This window comes from Perissodus microlepis, chromosome 12, assembly GCF_051167445.1.
Source record: "Perissodus microlepis isolate ML-2025 ecotype Zambia chromosome 12, ASM5116744v1, whole genome shotgun sequence".
Classification (NCBI taxonomy): domain Eukaryota; kingdom Metazoa; phylum Chordata; class Actinopteri; order Cichliformes; family Cichlidae; genus Perissodus; species Perissodus microlepis.
Genome location: NC_140472.1, coordinates 12,071,869 through 12,089,559, shown reverse-complemented (window position 1 = coordinate 12,089,559; position 17,691 = coordinate 12,071,869). Strand labels below are relative to the sequence as shown.

The 17,691-nt window shown below is 42.4% G+C and overlaps 1 protein-coding gene across 5 annotated transcripts in view; it reads left to right on the top strand.

The window, feature by feature from the left end:
- Positions 1–16,447, top strand: part of gapvd1 (GTPase activating protein and VPS9 domains 1) — a 33,271-nt gene extending 16,824 nt beyond the window's left edge. For 3 of the 5 annotated variants that reach the window (XM_084945913.1, XM_084945911.1, XM_084945909.1), the window contains 21 exons: positions 300–457; positions 758–884; positions 1,164–1,289; positions 1,405–1,578; positions 4,010–4,147; positions 5,357–5,491; positions 6,118–6,237; positions 6,860–6,937; positions 7,721–8,067; positions 8,164–8,251; positions 9,012–9,044; positions 9,668–9,736; positions 9,838–9,966; positions 10,072–10,198; positions 10,302–10,414; positions 11,227–11,386; positions 11,507–11,694; positions 11,940–12,153; positions 12,672–12,744; positions 12,858–13,055; positions 13,364–16,447. In XM_084945913.1, coding sequence (XP_084802039.1) covers positions 300–457; positions 758–884; positions 1,164–1,289; positions 1,405–1,578; positions 4,010–4,147; positions 5,357–5,491; positions 6,118–6,237; positions 6,860–6,937; positions 7,721–8,067; positions 8,164–8,251; positions 9,012–9,044; positions 9,668–9,736; positions 9,838–9,966; positions 10,072–10,198; positions 10,302–10,414; positions 11,227–11,386; positions 11,507–11,694; positions 11,940–12,153; positions 12,672–12,744; positions 12,858–13,055; positions 13,364–13,504 — 2,936 coding nt within the window. In that variant the 3' untranslated portion in view covers positions 13,505–16,447. The remainder of the gene's footprint in view (positions 1–299; positions 458–757; positions 885–1,163; positions 1,290–1,404; positions 1,579–4,009; positions 4,148–5,356; positions 5,492–6,117; positions 6,238–6,859; positions 6,938–7,720; positions 8,068–8,163; positions 8,252–9,011; positions 9,045–9,667; positions 9,737–9,837; positions 9,967–10,071; positions 10,199–10,301; positions 10,415–11,226; positions 11,387–11,506; positions 11,695–11,939; positions 12,154–12,671; positions 12,745–12,857; positions 13,056–13,363) is intronic. The other 2 variants (XM_084945914.1, XM_084945912.1) reach the window with 1 other exon arrangement.
- The last annotated feature ends 1,244 nt before the right edge of the window (positions 16,448–17,691 follow it).

The following is a 17,691-nucleotide window of genomic DNA, read 5'->3' as shown; positions in this document are numbered from 1 at the left end:
TAATCAGCACTAACCTTGTGTTTTGTAGCAAATTACTGTCACACGTGAGATAAACTAATCTTATATGTCACACGGGTGTGTAGCTACCTGCAGATGACTATGACGCTGAGCTCAGCTTACATAGAACTTGAATCTGAGTCTGCTTTCCAGCTCCTGCCTACTGCTGTTCATTTTCACACATGCTCTTTGGTTGATGTTGTTTTTGTTTAAAAACAGATTCCTTATTTGTGACTATAAAAGGGGAAAAAAGGTAAAAATAACACAGTTCCTTTTCCTGTTTCCTTCAACCCACCAACCAGCATCTGCTCGAAGCCGGAGCCGTTCCAACATAGCCCAGGAGGGGGAGGCAGAGGCCAGCTCCCAAGAGTCCCTACAGGAGCTGGTACCAGAGGAGGTGCTGGTAATTTCATTGGGAACTGGTCCTCAGACTGTCCCTGGGATGATGTCAGAGAATGAGGTAATGTGACTTGATGCAATAAATTCAGTTGAATATATTCTTTTTCCTGTCAGTAAAGGGAAGTATGGTTACCTAGAGAATGTTTCTTCCAGTTTACCGTTACTTGTGTGTTCTTGCAGTGTTACGCAAGATACCACAGATCCCACAGATCTCACAGATCTCACAGAAAACAAACTCCCTTATCTAAATATGACCTTCTGCTTTTACTCAGTAAATGAATACCTCCAGGAAAAAAAGAGCAGTATTAACGCAAGTTTACAGCTGATCTTAAGTAATATTGTTGCATATGCTACCCTCTAGGTTTTGAATCAGATGGCTGATGGGGCCCAGGTGGATGGCCATGCTGATGACACTAAGCTGCATGGAAAACCAGACAAAACGTTGCGCTTCTCTCTGTGCAGTGACAACTTGGAAGGAATCTCAGAGGGTCAGTCTGGAATGCCATGACGTGACATATGTTGTAGCTATGTTTTCCTTCTAAATTTCAGAATATGAAGGATTTCTGAAAGAGATTTGAGAGTATCATGTTTAGATTTGGAGAAAAGCACCTTTTCCCAGGTTAAAAAAATGTATACTGTAGCAAAACAACATAAGTGGTCTGGGCTAAAATATGCTGTACTTTAGTTTACTGAACTGCTGACTGAGTGACCTGTTGACCTTGCATGTCTTCACTTTCTAAAATGTATGTATTTATTCTTAACTTTAGGCCCTTCAAATCGTTCTAATTCTGTGTCATCTCTGGACCTCGAGGGAGAGTCTGTTTCTGAGCTGGGAGCTGGCCCATCAGGGAGCAACGGGGTAGAGGCCCTGCAGCTTTTGGAGCATGAACAGGGTATGCATGTGTGTTTCTGAATGTATAGTTTAGTTGTAGAGGTTTAGAGGATTTTAGATACAACAGTCATCTATAAACAGACAAAGCGTCTGACAGCACCTTATCTTGATTTCAGCCACGACACAGGACAACCTCGATGACAAACTACGCAAATTTGAAATCAGAGACATGATGGGTCTGACAGATGACCGGGACATCTCCGAGACGGTCAGCGAAACCTGGAGCACCGACGTGCTTGGCAGTGACTTTGACCCCAATATGGACGAAGATCGGCTACAGGAAATAGCAGGTGGGTCGTCGATTTGGGTCGCGTATTTGTAGACATTCATTGATCAATAGGCAAATGAACGGGCGTACAGATCCCATGCGATCACTGCATATTTTATCAGAACCAGTCATGAATTGCTTATCACAGGGACTTTGTTTATGAAGTTGATTCAGGGACATGTCATCACTTTGTGGTTTTGGGTGAAATAGCATCAAATAGGAAAAATCTTTTAGTCAGTTCAGTTTCTGCGAAGATATTGCTCATTTTAGTCTGTAAGAGCCATAAATAGTTATTTTGTTAGTCAAATATACTGAAGGGTGGAAATATAGGCCTCTAGTGAGAACTGTTTTTAAACTAAAGGAAAGGAATTTGATCTTTTTGTATTTCAGATTTAAAGATTTAATGAAACAGCTAAATAATAGTTGGTGTTGATAATCCTTTATCCTGAATCTATATTAAAATATAGGATATTGATATAGAGCATGATATTCTTTCACCGTACTGCATCCGACTCATGGATTTTATTGATTGTGCTGTTATCCTTTAATTCTTTGCCTGGCAGGGAGAAGGAAGTAAAAAATAAATGAAGATGAAGTTAATACAAAAACAGTGGTTGATAAGTACATGTGTTATTATAGTATGCTAATACGTAGGATGATTCAGTTTCTGCACTTTGTTGAGCCAAAAGTGTGACAGAGAAAGATGGGTTGGGAAAAAAAACAGGTTAATCTCTACAGGTTTAAACCAGCTGTAGAGATAATATTTGAGTCTTCTTCCTATTCAGCCCCTCATCTTCCTGTCTTCTTTCTCTCGGTCTTTTCTGTTCACATCCTTCCCCTGCCCATTTCTCTCGCTCTCTTTCTCTCTGTCTCTGACATTCACTCAGTCCCTGCAGTCTTATTGACCTTGGTTCCTTCTCATTTGCATCCACCATTTTTCATTCTTCGGAATATGGCGTTGGGGGACTTTTCCATCATTAAGTGAATTTACAGCGATTTCCTTATGTGTTTTCTCCAAGGGATTGGGTTATGAGATGCACATTAAATATCCATTAATACCTCATTATCCCACTGATAAGATTACCATGATAATGAGGCAGAAATTCTAATTGTTTCACTTCTTGTTGTGCCACTCATTTAATCATCCACCTGAAAGACAAGTACTCTGCGCCCCTACCTTGAAGACTGTAAACACGGACAGCGGGGTAGAGCTCTCCCACTGCCAATGAGAGCCCTGCCCCCGCCAACAGCAGCACACACTGTTGCCTGGGTGCTGGCACGCATGTAAGCTCATGCCACGCGTGTGCCACGAAGTGGAAGCATTTCGTACCAGGGGCACAGCTACCACAGGTTGACTTTCTGGTCATGAGCCTTGGACGCCCACTCCCACTCACACCTGCTAGCTCTTTTCCCTCGCCTCTGCATTCTTCCGCCTTGTTAAGCCACGGCTTCTCAAGCGGAGATGGAGGGGGACGCTGTGCTGAGGAGTTTGCAGGAGTGTAGACAAAGCAGTAATTTGGTTGTGAATAATGCTAGGCTTAATCAACTGCTCAAAGTCATGGCCCCAGAGGCCAGGGCAGGGTGAGATATTACTATTAACCCCTGACCTTTGGCAGAGTGGTGCAGGTGCCTGTGGGTCCCAGCATGGAATGCATGTGACCTCTCTGTGTGCAAAGCTCACTGCTTCTGAACCCCCTTCTGCGAGTGAGTGGGTTTATCTAGTATTTTTGCTTATCTCTGGCCTTTTTGCTGTTGTTTGAAAGTCAGACCTGAAGATTTGTTTATTTATTTTTATTGAATGTTTACACATCAAATCAGTACATTAACGATGGAGAGAAATTTGCCTCAAAAGCGCTGCAGATGCATACGATATGATCCACAAGGATAAAGCGATCTGAATACATACTAATCATTTCCACACAATTTATTAAGTTCCGTTCACGAATCTGATAATTTTACCTTTATAAGCATTTCTGTGCGTACACATGTCTAAAACTACACACAACTTCTCTCTCGCTCGCTCACATAACCTTTAATACATGTGGACGAATTGCCTCATACGCACAGATCACGTCACATCGCATGCCGACGTGGGGTTTTGAGACAAATTTAACGCGACCATTTTCGCACAATTCCACAAATGTAAGCTGCGTTCAGTTTCAGTGTAAAACTGGGACATCTGGGCTTTAAGTTACACACAAATCACTGCACACATTTGCAAATCTCAGTATACGCTTGTGGATCATATTGTATCATATCGATCATATTCTCTGCAACCCTTTTGAGGCAAATTTCTCTCCATAACGAACTGTCATGGAGTGAATATAGATACAATTATTTCATGAACTGGTCGACTTAATAGCACTGACAACTAAGTCATTCATCATGCCAAATACACTTTCCTACTCCCGAAGGGGTTAACTCTTTGTCTTTTTCTCTTTCTCTGTTCTCAGGGGCAGCTGCGGAAAATATGCTCGGCAGCTTGCTGTGTCTTCCTGGCACGGGTTCAGTTCTGCTGGACCCCTATGGTTCCACCATCTCAGAGACCACAAGCGAGGCCTGGAGTGTAGAGGTCCTGCCTAGTGACTCAGGTGGGGGGAAGCCAGGGTTTATTCTGCTGTTCCAGTGTCCTTTTGTTTTCACACTCATCCTCATTGGGTATTGTCTTATAGGTCTCAGGTGTGCGTTTGCATTCACATGTGTGCTTATTTATGCATGCAGTATATTTATGTTTCTTCCATATAGTAAGGAAGGGTGGGGGGAAGGGACACCAGGTGTGGTTGCACTGCATTCATACCAAAAATGTGCACGTGCATCTGTCATCATATTTGTATGCACTTGCTTGTCTTTCAGGGCAGATCTGCCAGTGCCAGTAAAAGGCAGCTTAGGGTTTCCTTAGAGGGACCACCAGGTGTGTTTGCACCTGCGGTTGAGCAGTGGGGAGGGAAGCGCAAGGACAGCAGCTGTCCTCAGTCAGCTTACATGGTGTCAGTTCTTTATCTGGCTCCGACTTGCACGATACTGCTCTGAAACTGGTTTGTGCATTTTTGTTGTGTGTTTGTGTGTGACTAATCAGTCAAAGCATCATTAACATTGTTACGGTGTCTTTGCAAGGCAAATGCATTATTACGAGTTGCAGATTATATTTAGTCCGTTCTTGCAAATTGAACATTTAGACCAAACCTTTTGTTAATGGGAGATTACGTGCTTGAGTCCCTCTATTGAAAACCAGCGTTTTGTGAAAATCAGTCGAGAGCTTTATTAACAGTGTTTCTTCAAAAAGCTTGGGCCTTATGTTAATTGAAGTAGTACACCATTTCAATATGTGCTGTGCAGAAATGACATACATGAGTGCCTTGATTGCTTTTTTTTTTTTTTTTTTTGGGTTACGTTTGCCGCCCCTGTTGTTCTCTGTAATGGCGTGATCGGAGGCGTGCTTCAAGTAGAGCGCTTGTTTCATGGCTAGGCAGCAGAAAACTACACTCCGAAGAGCACTTCAACAACACATTATTACTAACGAGCATGCAAATGAGTACCGCTAGTAGTGTGGAGCCTCAGGGTTCGACCCAACTGCTCCGTTGGGTAGCCACAGAATTGGCTATACTAGCTTTATTGTTTGGATTGGCAGTTATAAGACATGATCATGTATGCTTTATTTGTTTTTTTGTTGTTTTCTTTTTCCATGTGTACAAAAGAAGGTAGTGCAAAATACTATCATCACAGCAATCTTCCTTGAGTAAATTCAGATTCTTGTGGCCATTTTCATAAGAGAGATTTTTTCCCTGTTTTTTCATGTGCAGAAGCCGCAGACCTGAAGCAGGAGGAGCGTCTGCAGGAGCTGGAGAGCTGCTCTGGGGTCGGCAGCACCTCAGATGACACCGAGGTCAGAGAAGTCAGCTCGAGACCCAGCACACCGGGCCTCAGCGTCGTCTCAGGTATAAACACCTTGTCTTAAATCTACTTTATTGGCTTCTGTTTACTATGAAAGGTCTCATTCTGTTTTTGCCTCATTTTGTTATGTTTCTCTACTGGAATGTCGTTGCTAAATTCGGGTTAGATAAAACCATTTACACTCTCCTTGCTGGTGTGGAAAGAGTGGTCATGTTGTTAGGAGGGTCCTTACCAGCATAGTGGGGTCCAAGTGAATTTTTCTGTATGACGCAGAGGTTAATGTTCATTGCCTTGTCCATGGGCTCAGGTGCACGTGTTATGTTGACGTGCATGAAGTAGTATCCTAGATTAAGAAGCCAGCGGTGACGTTCCTGGTTCAGCTCACAGGAAAACGTCCCACGGGATCCAGCCGATGGATAGTATGCGTCTGATGATCACTCTTATCTGTGTCTTTCCCATAACCCACGGGGAGCTTACGCTACCAATTTAGAGGTCCCAGTGGGTTCCCGGCTGAGAGAGACCATACAGCATAGTCTAAAGAGAAAAATATCCTCTTTTGTTTTAGAACCATTGCACTTGCAGTTTTGCCAAAAACCTTGTTTCATAGGTGATATTGAGTTGTTTTTGTCCTGAATGTCAAAACACCTGTTTTGTGTGGGGGGTGCCAAAGGTATCAGTGCAACGTCAGAAGATATCCCCAACAAGATTGAGGATCTGAGGTCAGAGTGCAGCTCGGACTTCGGAGGGAAGGACTCTGTGACCAGTCCAGATGGGGAGGAGTCAGGCCACGGTAGGAGTGTGTCACATCCCCACTAGGATGGCCAAACCATCAGTCTAGAGTCTGTCTGGTCACCATCTATCCCTGTCACTTTTACAGCTGTCACCAAAGTAAATCACAGTTTTGCTCCCTAAAACTGTAAATATGACTTGAGGTTATATCGAAGGGTTGCATGCTCTTTGCTGGGGAGCCGACTTTGGAGACCACGGTACAGAATAAACCAGCACTTCATAATATACTGGCCCAACCAATCCAACCCGCTCAGTGGCTTTGCAACATGTGAAAGTGCAGAGAGGAGCGCCCGAATATTTTCACATTATCACATCAGGAACATTTTGTTGCAGGTCATTTAGGATATGTTGAGTGGAGATAAAACTAACAATTCCATCCGAGCCAGAGGCTGGGTCACGGCCTGTAGCCTGCCATACCACACTGAAGTAAGATGGCAGTAGACCGATGACATATTGCTCCAATTTCACTTACTTTTTGAAATATGGAGGCATTGGATGTACTGGTCTGGCCCACTTGAGACTAAATTGGCCTATTTAAAAAATGAATATTGGTGTGCATTGTAATTTCAGCGGCTCTGTAATGAATAGTCTTCTATATCTTTGTTGTTGTTTTTTCTTTTCAGGAGCACACCATCTGACATCTCCACCTTCACAGGCTGATTCCTTGCTGGCCATGTTTGATCCCCTCTCCACCGCCGAAGGTAATTTGCACTCCCAGAATGCTCTACAGCCAATGAAAGCTAAAAATGAGTATCATTAAATCCCTGCCATAATGTCGTGGAATCGCAGAACAGCTTGAGCTGTGCAAAATTTACTCCAACCCCCAATTACTGGACATATTACTGTAAGTGCAAGTGAAATATCTCTTCATTGGCATCATTTAGAATCTCAAATTATTCTCAGCAGTCTTTGTTCTGGCTTCTGTGCATTTTGTTTGTAGTGCAGGTGGAAATGTTTGAGAGAAGAATGGTAGTGGTTGTGTGTGTGTGTGTGTGTGTATGTGTGGGGCAAGGTGAAGGGATGACAGGTTGAGAGACCTCACCCCAGGCTCTTTGGCACTGTCCCCTTGTCCCACTGTGCTCATGGCACGAGGCTGCCATTGGAAGCTTTTCAGGAGAGCGTCTACCCTTGGAACAGGTGGCCTACACCTAGGGCTCATCTCCCACCTACATCTCTCTTTAGCAGTCCCCCCACATTTTTGTTTCTCGTGAATGTTATGTTTAGGGACTGCTCTTTAGAAGCAGGTAAGCTTTTATGGTACAGAGCAGCAATTTTTCCCCTCATAAATTGACTTGAGTTTTATTAGTATATTTAGGGCTATAAATAAAGATCCACAAATGCACTCGGAGGGAAAGAAATGAGTGCAGTAAGCTGTTAAGTGGGTAACTTCAAGCTCAAAGAAAATATAATCAAAACTAGGGCTTCTTGAATATTTTCTCAGTGCTTTTTTTTTTTTTTGTCCCCCCCTTGCCTTATTACCTCAGGCTCCTCCACGGGAACAATAGTGAGGCCAAAAGTGCACTATGCCAGGCCCCCTCACCCCCCTCCCGATCCTCCCATCCCTGAAGCCAGTGCCCTGGGGCAGGAGACTCGCCACTCTCTTTTCACACCCCACTGCTTGGCCCAGTCCGAGCTGGAACACACCAAGCAGCGCCACTCGTTCCCTGACAGGCTGGTCCGCAGCCGCAGCTCTGACATCGTGTGCCCAGGTCGCCGGCCCACGAGTGACCCCGGCCTTAACCGGCGGGTAGCAGTCGAAGAGCGCGACCCTGCCGGGGCTTTCGCCTTGGGTCCGTCCTCATCCCCCAGCAAGGACTCCCTGAAAGGAGAGGTAATGAACTGTTGTGTAGTTGGGCTGCTTTCATAGTTGGCTTTCAATAAACCACCTGCTAATGTTTGATTATAATGTGCTAATTTACATTTAAAGGTTGAGGACAGAAAAGACAGCGACGATGAGAAATCTGATCGCAACAGGCCGTGGTGGAAGAAACGTTTTGTGCCAGCCATTCCCAAAGGTAAGGAAACGGGCTACTTGCAAGTCTTTCCCTGTGCCGAGAAATTAACTTGTGATCAGTGTGATTGCAGTGTGCCTTTTATATGTTTTGTGGTTGGGGGGGGGAAGAAAACATTCTCTTAATCACAACGGACAGGAAATATCACACTTTAAAGAGCAGAGCAAAAAGCAATTTATAAACTGAGAAAGAGACTGATGATCCATGTTGTCCACTCCATTGCTGATGTTCCAGTTGGAAAATGATGTTTCTTGTTGTTTGAAGTTGCTCTAGAGACGTGTCCAGTCCTTTTTCTCTCAGGTCTCACTAGCTGCAGATTTATATAGACTTTTCAAAGCTAATCAGTCATCAGAGGAGCTTTAGCTGTGTAGATTGTATGGCTGTAGCCCTCCCAGCAGTGCTGTCAGCCAGCGGCTAATGGTCATTAGATAGACCTCTCTGTCATCAGCACTGATAGATGACACATCTCTTGTTGGAGTTCTACTCAACAACCATCTCTCATACATCTGTCTGGGAAATAATGAGCTGTGCCTTCACAGAATTAGTGCTTATTACTCTTTGAGATAATGGTACTTCTAAAGTAAACATTGGATTGATATTCATAAAATGCAGGACTGGAAAAAGTCAAGGGCTTTGACGTCTAAACCGCCACCTCTGTAAACGCCATTGTGTTTGTCCTGCTGCTCTGCATGGTGATTCAGTCGTCCCGCAGAGCAGCAGCCTGTGCTTGAAAGGCCAACCCTGTCTGTTGTGTTCCTCACAGTGCTGTATTGGACGGCTGAGAGTGAAGTCCCAGGTAACGCTTCCATGCTGTCATCATCGAGCTAGCTTTACTGCTGGAGCCAGCGGCTGCGTGCCTTGCTGCTTTGTGCTGCCTTAGAACTGTAGAGCTGTGATGTGACACGGTGTAGCCTGAGTTCCCACAGTCACGTTTCTCATCGACACCCGATTTTCTGTGTTTCGCTATGTTTTTTATTCATTCATTCACTCATTTTTTACTCCCTGGCGAAAACAGAATATAAATGTAGATATTTCACCCAACGTCTCCTGTGTGTGTGTGTCATCAAATTTTAGCATCTGTAACTCTGCTGTGTTGGTGCCTTTATGTCAATAGAATAAGCGTCAGTAGGGTTATGCACATCCATATACACTACCTCTTTTATAATTAGTTACAGTATGTCTTTGGGATATTCTGCTTTAAGCCAAAGGTCGAATTACCATCAAAATGTTTGCTTTTTTCTTTTTAAAAGCATTCACTGGTCTAATACTTTGTAGATGCCATGCATTACACACTAAGATTTTTCATCTCCCATACAAAAACACCAAAGACTTAACAAAAGTGGCTGTCAACAGGCGATTTGTGACCAGGTGAATGGATTGCCACTCTGTTTTAGTTAATCACACGTTTCTGCCCCACAGCTCCAATTGCAGCATTTAGGAAAAGGGACAAACAAGAGAAAGATGAAGTTGTCCACAATATCCCGCAAGGTCAGTCATGGTTTGTTTTCAGTCTTGATTGCTAAGCAGAGATCCACCACTGTGAGTTTAATTTGAATTCAAGCTTCTTTTTTCCTCTTTCACCCTGACAGATGACCCGTTGCTCAGATCGAGCACTCAAGCCCAGGCAGCTGAGGACATCCTGGACAAATACAGGAACATTAAAAGGACCAGCCCGAGTGATGGAGCCACAGCCGGAGCCTCCTATGATGGTGCAGGAGGTCAGAGCAGAGAAAAAAAAATCAAAACACCATGCATGCACGAGAGGTAGACATGCAGGAGACATAATACATTAATATATATTTATGCTTTCTTTACTTTAACAGATCTTTGTGTTGAGGACAATGTGCATGACGCTCAGAGAGAAGACACTTTGCAGAACATTTCTGCAGATGATCTCCCAGACTCAGCCAGCCAAACGGCACAACAGCACGAAACAAAGTTCTCTTTCAGGTCATAATCCAGCACATAGCCAAGCTCTTTTTACACTGACACTTAAATTTTCTTGATGCAGATGATTCATAGATAGGGCTCAATTAATTTTTTCCCCCCACAGTGATGCAAAGAAGAAGTTGAGGTTGGCTTTGTGTTCTGCAGACTCAGTGGCTCTGCCTATCATGGCTCCTGCAACTACTCGGAATGGGCTGCCTGATCACATGGATCCTGAAGGTAAAGGTGCTTGAACACCCAATAGTTAATATATCTGGTTTCATTTCATTTGATTGTTATTTTACTAAACTGAACATGCTGCCATGCTGGATTTGTATGAATATTTCCACTGAGTACTTAAAAAAAAAAACAACACAAACGGATTATGAGGTGGAATTCATTTAAAACTTGTTTAACAAGAAATTAGAGTGTACTAATTTAGAGCAGCACCAAAAGTTTCTACAGTGTAGGTATCTTTGTCACATACTTCCATTGGGAGCAAGGCACATGCCCTTAATGTTGGCAACCATCCATTCTGCTCAGATTGTCCTTAAGCAAGACACCAAATCTGTGCCAACTTCACCTTCTGAAGGTTTGGGGCAAGGTTGAAATATGGGGGATGTTGAAAAGTTCAGTGAAATATGGTCATACGCGTGTGGCAATATAAAATAATCTCAGTTTAATTGAAAATAGGCAAGTGTTCTAACACGTCACTAAGTAAAGGCAAGGAAAGGATGTTCTACCAAAACCTGATATCAAATAGGTTTAATACATTTATAAACTTTAATGTTACTCGTTCTTCTTTGGGGCTTTCATTGACATTATATCTCACCAACTCTATATGTAAGGGATCACAGCAGTTGTACTCCACACTACACACACACACACACACACACACACACACACACACACACACACACACACACACACACACACACACACACTCACACACTTGGACCCTACTGTTATGACTGTGCCAGAGAGAACCAAGTTTCAGACCTTTGAGTGGGGAGCAATGTTGTCCAATGCACACTGCTGTCTCCTGTTTTCAGAAAACGAGATTGTCTGCTTCTTGAAGATCCAGTTAGCAGAAGCCATCAACCTTCAGGATAAGAACCTGATGGCTCAGATCCAGGAGACCACTCGGTGCGTCAGCCGCTTTGATGCGCGCACCTGCAGGAAGCTGCTTGCTGCCATTGCAGAAGATTACAGGTAAATCTGGAGGGTTTGGAAAGTCACCCTTATTGTTTTAATTAGTTTTTTTTAATGTAAACAAACGCAGAGCTACAGTGAAAATGATAAAATGCCTGTGTTTCTCTTTGTTTCCTGTAGAAAGCGGGCACCGTACATAGCCTATCTAACCAGGTGTCGTCAGGGCCTGCAGACCTCTCAGGCCCATTTGGAGAGGCTCCTCCAGAGGGTGCTAAGAGACAAGGAGGTGGCAAACCGCTACTTCACCACAGTCTGTGTTCGACTTCTCCTCGAGCATATGGAGTCTAAGATGCTCGATTTCATTAAAGGTATTTCAATGTTTTCACATTTAGTCGAACTGAATTCTTGCTTTGCTTAGTCCTCCACATTAGAGATTCCTGCTACTGTGACATTACTAAATACTTTAACATTGTTGTTAGTAGAATATTTAAATTTTTTTCCAAGTATTTGAAGTGCCTGCAGTCTATCCACAAACTCGAGCGCAGCAAGACGGTTACAGATACTAATGTTATTTATTGAAGACGCGAGGCTTAAATCACTTTCTCCTCTCCAGCGTTCCAGGGGTGCACAGCAGCCGACGACAAGACGGCAGCAGTGGAGGATTTTCTGCGCTACTTGTACGGCGCCATGGCCCGTGATGCCATTTGGCAGTATGCAAGCGAGGACCAGCTGCAGGATGCCCAGATGGCTATCGAACGCAGTGTTATGAACCGCATCTTTAAACTGGCCTTCTACCCCAATCAGGATGGAGATATTCTCAGAGACCAGTGAGTAGCACACTGCCAAGCAAAGTGCTTCACTAGGCAGTATTGGATTTCTTTTCTTTTCTTTTTTTTTTAACTGTTAGGAGGATTTAAAACTGAAACTCTAGAGATAGCAGAACTTTTATATCTTGGCCTTTATACAAGTTCACTGAAGGGCTTTTGGCTTGGTGTAAAAATACCCTGTAGGGATCCTGTGACTAATTTCAAAATTTAAGTAAATATCCCCCATTTTCTTGTATGAACATTGCATGTATAAACAGATTGCATTCATATATGGTGGTGGAATCCATGAAAGCAAGTTTTGTAGGTCAACTCCGTTGTATTACGTGACTACATTTAATTCAAGTCTGGCTTTCTGTTTCGATTTACCTTCTTAGAATCCTGCTTTTGCTCATCTGTCAAAGCACTTTGTAAACAGTTGTTGCTGTGAAAGTAAGTTGATGTGTGTTATTGTTGGACAGATTGCGTTCTCTCACTGTTGTCTTAAACCCAGGTGTCTTCCCCCCCCCCCCCCCCCACAGGCTTTTCCATGAACATATCCAGCGACTCTCAAAAGTTGTGACAGCAAATCATAAAGCTCTTCAGATCCCAGAGGTATAAATATATATCTATTTTTTAACATATTCTCAGTTACCAAAGAAGGGAGATACTTTAGAGATACTGGTACTTTAAAAGCTGATGATTTTGAAAAACTTTCCTGGTTGTAGGTTTACCTGAAGGAAGCTCCCTGGCCTTCTGCACAGTCCGAGATTAAGAGCATCAATGCATACAAGACGCCACGAGATAAAGTTCAGTGTATACTGCGGATGTGTTCCACCATCATGAATCTCCTCAGTCTGGCCAACGAGGATTCTGTCCCTGGAGCCGACGACTTTGTTCCCGTGCTCGTCTTCGTCCTTATTAGGGTGAGTCTGTTCTTTATTCTTCCCTTTTTATTACCACAATGTAATTTCTTCAACTTTAATTTTAAGAATTTAGATGACTTGTTGACTTTTAAAATTAAAAAATCACCATCATAAAAACTTCTCATAAAAATGAATGCTGTGGCAAAACACCATAACGCCGCTGCTAAGCTGTGTATATTTTTACATGTAAATATGTAAAATATATATATATATATATATATATATATAAATAAATAAATAAATATGATGCTGCATGAGCTTCGTTGAGTGGCTAATGTGAGCCCATCCCCACGTCTCCTCCCCTCCAGGCAAACCCGCCCTGCCTGCTGTCCACCGTTCAGTACATCAATAATTTCTACGCCAGCCGGCTGAGTGGGGAGGAGTGCTATTGGTGGATGCAGTTCACCGCGGCGGTGGAATTCATTAAGACCATCGACGATCGCAAGTGAAGCAGAACAGCCACCTGTATGGGCAGACTGCGGGGGAAGGAGCCGGGAGACTGGGAGACTTCCCAACCAACTGCTCCCTCTGCACAGCATATAAAACCTGGCCCTCAGCCTGCTCTGTATTTGTATAGCTTGTACATAGCCAGAGACGTTGAGAGATTACAAAATATATATTACTGTACGTATGTGAACAAATCCAGGGTTTGAGCCGTAGTGGGGGAAAAAAAACAAACAAACAAAAAAAAGGCCTATGGGAAAAATTGGTAACATATTAACTTTGAACCTGATTTGAATTTTTCCTTTTATCTTCTTGTCTTTTCAGTCAGGTTTCCTTTTGGGGTCTGTATTAGGCATTTTATATATACATAATTACAATATGACATTAAATCAACATTATCCTGTATAAAGGGACCAGACTTCCTTGATGTGATCAATTTTTTTTTCCCCTCCCCGGGGTGAAAGGGAAAGGCTTCCAATTAAATTACAGTATAATGTTCACTAAACCCATTGTGACACAGGAATTTACAGTGAATGATAGTTACCGGTGGGATTTAGTGACTTATAAACACTGAGATCAGTTCACAATTAACCGTACTACTCCCAAGGTTACAGTATCAAAAAAACTAATAGGGCAGCTTATATCATGAACTGTTTACCCTAATGTGCATCGATTTGGACGTAAGGGCCCACATATTTATATGAGATAAAATGTATTTATTTCTGTCATTCTGTTTAATGCTTTGTTAATCTAGTTTTTAACAATGAAAATGCATATCATGCCAATTCAAGATGTCAGAGGCAAGCGATGTTACTGTAGACTTGCTAAAAAATAATGCTTGAGTTAGGAAAGGCACCTTAGCAGTGAGTAGCCCTTAGGTGAGGATGCTGGGTGATTAACAAAGACAGGGTGAGCTCATGCACAGAGCTTTGGTGGCATTTTTTTAAAAAAAAAAAAAGGAAAATAGTGCCTTTGATGTGGGGCACGCTGTACAGGTAGTTACCTTTTTTTCTCTAATATATAACCCAACATAAGAATAATCCCCACCCTTAAGTGCACACGTGCACACAAAAACCAAGACACACACACTACTCCAATGGGCCAACCATGTCTCATTGAGACATTTTTGTCCAGCCCTCGCTGCTGGCATCATAACATTACCGACTGTTGCGGCTCGGTCCCTTTAACGATATCCCCATTTCGGAATTCTAGATCCTACCTCAAAGTTGAAACCAATGAGCCTGATATCTGTCTGTACACAGTAACTGTCCTGCATTGGTTGACACCAGAGTACTGGATCTTTTTTTTTTTTTTGTGCAGTAGTTGGAAATGGTTGCAAACAGGGAAAGGAATGAAGGAAAAGTTGGATATTGACCTGCTGTGATGCTTGTTGTGGTCGCGTCACCCTTAAGACAAGCCTTTGTTAGTGAACAAAGACATTTTAGTTTCTAATCTTATACCTGAGATGCCACATGTGTCCACATGGGCAGACTAGTAAACAATTGGATATTGGCTCTCTACCTCCTCATTAGTTCAACAAAGGGACTCCTGTTTATGTGCACTTATCCCCCCCTCTTTTTTTTCTTTTCCCAATTTGGTGTGCTGTGATATCCCAGTGTCATTGTATCTTTCCAATTATAGAACAAGCATGTCTTTAATTCTCAAGAACTGACTAAAACTCCTTTTCTCTTGAAATCCTCTGCTTCATTTTTGTATAAAGGCGTGCTACATGTATTATAGTTTTAAATAACCTGTTAGTTTTCACGGGAAATGACCTGACAGCACAATACACAGTAGTATAGAAGAGTAAATAATCAACACTATTGTTACTGACTTGCAGTTTATACTGAAGTGGTTGGTGTAGTACGTGAGTGTTTCCTTTTCTTTTCCTCTCTTTTTTTTATTTGTCTAGTGAGCGTGTGAGACGCCTGTGGGATTGGTTGACCCTCTGCCTCCTCTTGCATGAAGTCATTGAATGGTCTGTACACTGTCAATCATTGTAAACTGTTAGAATAGGATCAGTATTTGCCACAGGCCAGTAATTGAACCTGCAAGAGGATGCAAAGCTTCTGTGCCCGTGATACTTGCATATCTGAACTCAGTGGTTTATTTTGCACAAAACGGATGTATTTTCCTGGAAAATTTGAGAGGGAACGGTGCATTTTTTTTTTTTTTGGGGGGGGGGGCTTCTAGTCATCTAAAGTAACCATATTTTGATTTTAAAAAATGAGTAGCAAAGATGAGCACCATGCTGTTACTTTCAAACTGGTTAACAGTTTATGGGTAACATCACAAATGCTTAAAAAAAACATATGTATATATACATATATCCCTGTGTGTGTGTATATATATTCGTCTACAGTAGCACATGCAAAGGATTTGTATGTGTATGTACACTTCCTTGCAGAGTCTGTGTAATCAATTTGATGAGAAAACCATGCACTGGAAAATCAAGTTGCAGGTTGCATCTATACTAATGAGGTTTATGTGATGTCACTGTAATTGGAAATACATACTGCGCACAGCTGATGAAATTATTTGGACCTGGCTAATGTTTCAGATAGCCAATCGTAGCAGCTACGAATTCCCCCACCACTCACTCCCAACTGAAGTGCTGATCTAAACACAAAAAACGCGTATGATTGTGTTGGACAAATTTGTAATTTTAGCCTTGATTATATGCAAGCCACTCTGGGCAGTGGTGTGAAGTGAGAAGGCTAAAGGAGTTCATCCATTCTTCAAAGCTTTACTGTTCTGTTCCCTGTACGATTGAGCTGAAAGGCTGAGCAGAGGAGAGAAAAAAATAAGAAAGGTTTTACATCTTGCATCTAATTTTTAATTTTATTGTAAGCTTGCACAATTATGACATGCGGAGAAAGCCGGTTTGTCTTTACTGTGATTAATGCATTATGTAATTCTTTAAAACCAATAAAAGAAGCGGAAGTTTTCTTTCTTTCCCCTCCCCCCCTTGTTTTTAACATTTGAAAATTTAAAATTTTTTGCTTCCCTGTTCTTCTCTGGCTCCATGAGAACGGGAGTGTCACACACACACACGCTGTACATGCACAATAGTGTATCGTTATTCTCTGGTTCCTTGGACAGTTGTAGGTATATCTGGCTGACGGTTCACACAATAGAAATGAAGGTAAGTAAATTTATGCATGGAATATAATTGTTAGTGGGGGCAGTGGAGCAGCATCATCCAATCTAACAGCCACAAATGGCAACCTCTCAGCAAACATTTCATTACTGCTGACAAGTGTTTCGGTGGATTGTAATTGGAGATATCCCCTCATCTAAAAGCCCTCCTTACTTCACCGATTGCCTCCTCTAGTACACTTTTTTTTTCTCCCTCTTTCCCATCATAAACTTCTTCGTGGGGTGCTTTGTGTCCCCTGATGATATCTTGCAAATGTTAATTTAAATTCAAATTTTAGTGTGTGAAGTTAATTAGTTGCATAAGCCAGTGGCTAGATAGGCCAGATTTAGCGATGGGATCTTACGACTATGTGGCACTTGGCTGATTTGAGATACAAGGAGGCTTTGTTTTGTATTAAAATTCTGTGTTTTTATTGGCTCATGCTTCTGAGGGTTAACGACACCAAGATATGCGGGTCCAACAAACATGAGGTGTGATATCCCTTCCAGTTTAAGCACAGTATCAGATCAGTGGAGATCATTTCTACAGGTGATTGCAGATATATGTTGAACAAGAGGGTTTTTTCTTTATGTTTTACGTTTAGACTGATATCATTTTGTTTCTTGAAGGCATAGATTGGGTTGAAATTCCATGCAGGGGGATGGGGGGGAATGCTTTCACTCACTGATACTTCCCTGATGTAGGGGGACAGTGATGAAGGGCCTTCCACCATCAGACAGTGGTCTCAGGAAATCGCACAAATTCCAGTGCAGGTTAAACATGCACACGTGTGTGAAAAGTTGAAAACCAAGATGAAGCATGATAAAAGATGTTGATGAAAAGCATGAGAACATAAGGTCTAAACACAAATGTGGGTTTTACAGGGAACGGCACAGTGTTGGCTGAAGAGCAAAATCAGCTGCTCAGTTTGCAACGTACAGATGCCTAAAGGGGGTGGTGACAATAAAATAAAGTAGCTTACAACAAGAAGAATGAAGCTGTACCTTTACAAAAACACAGTACCTGGAACTTTGCTGATTTGACTTTTATTCC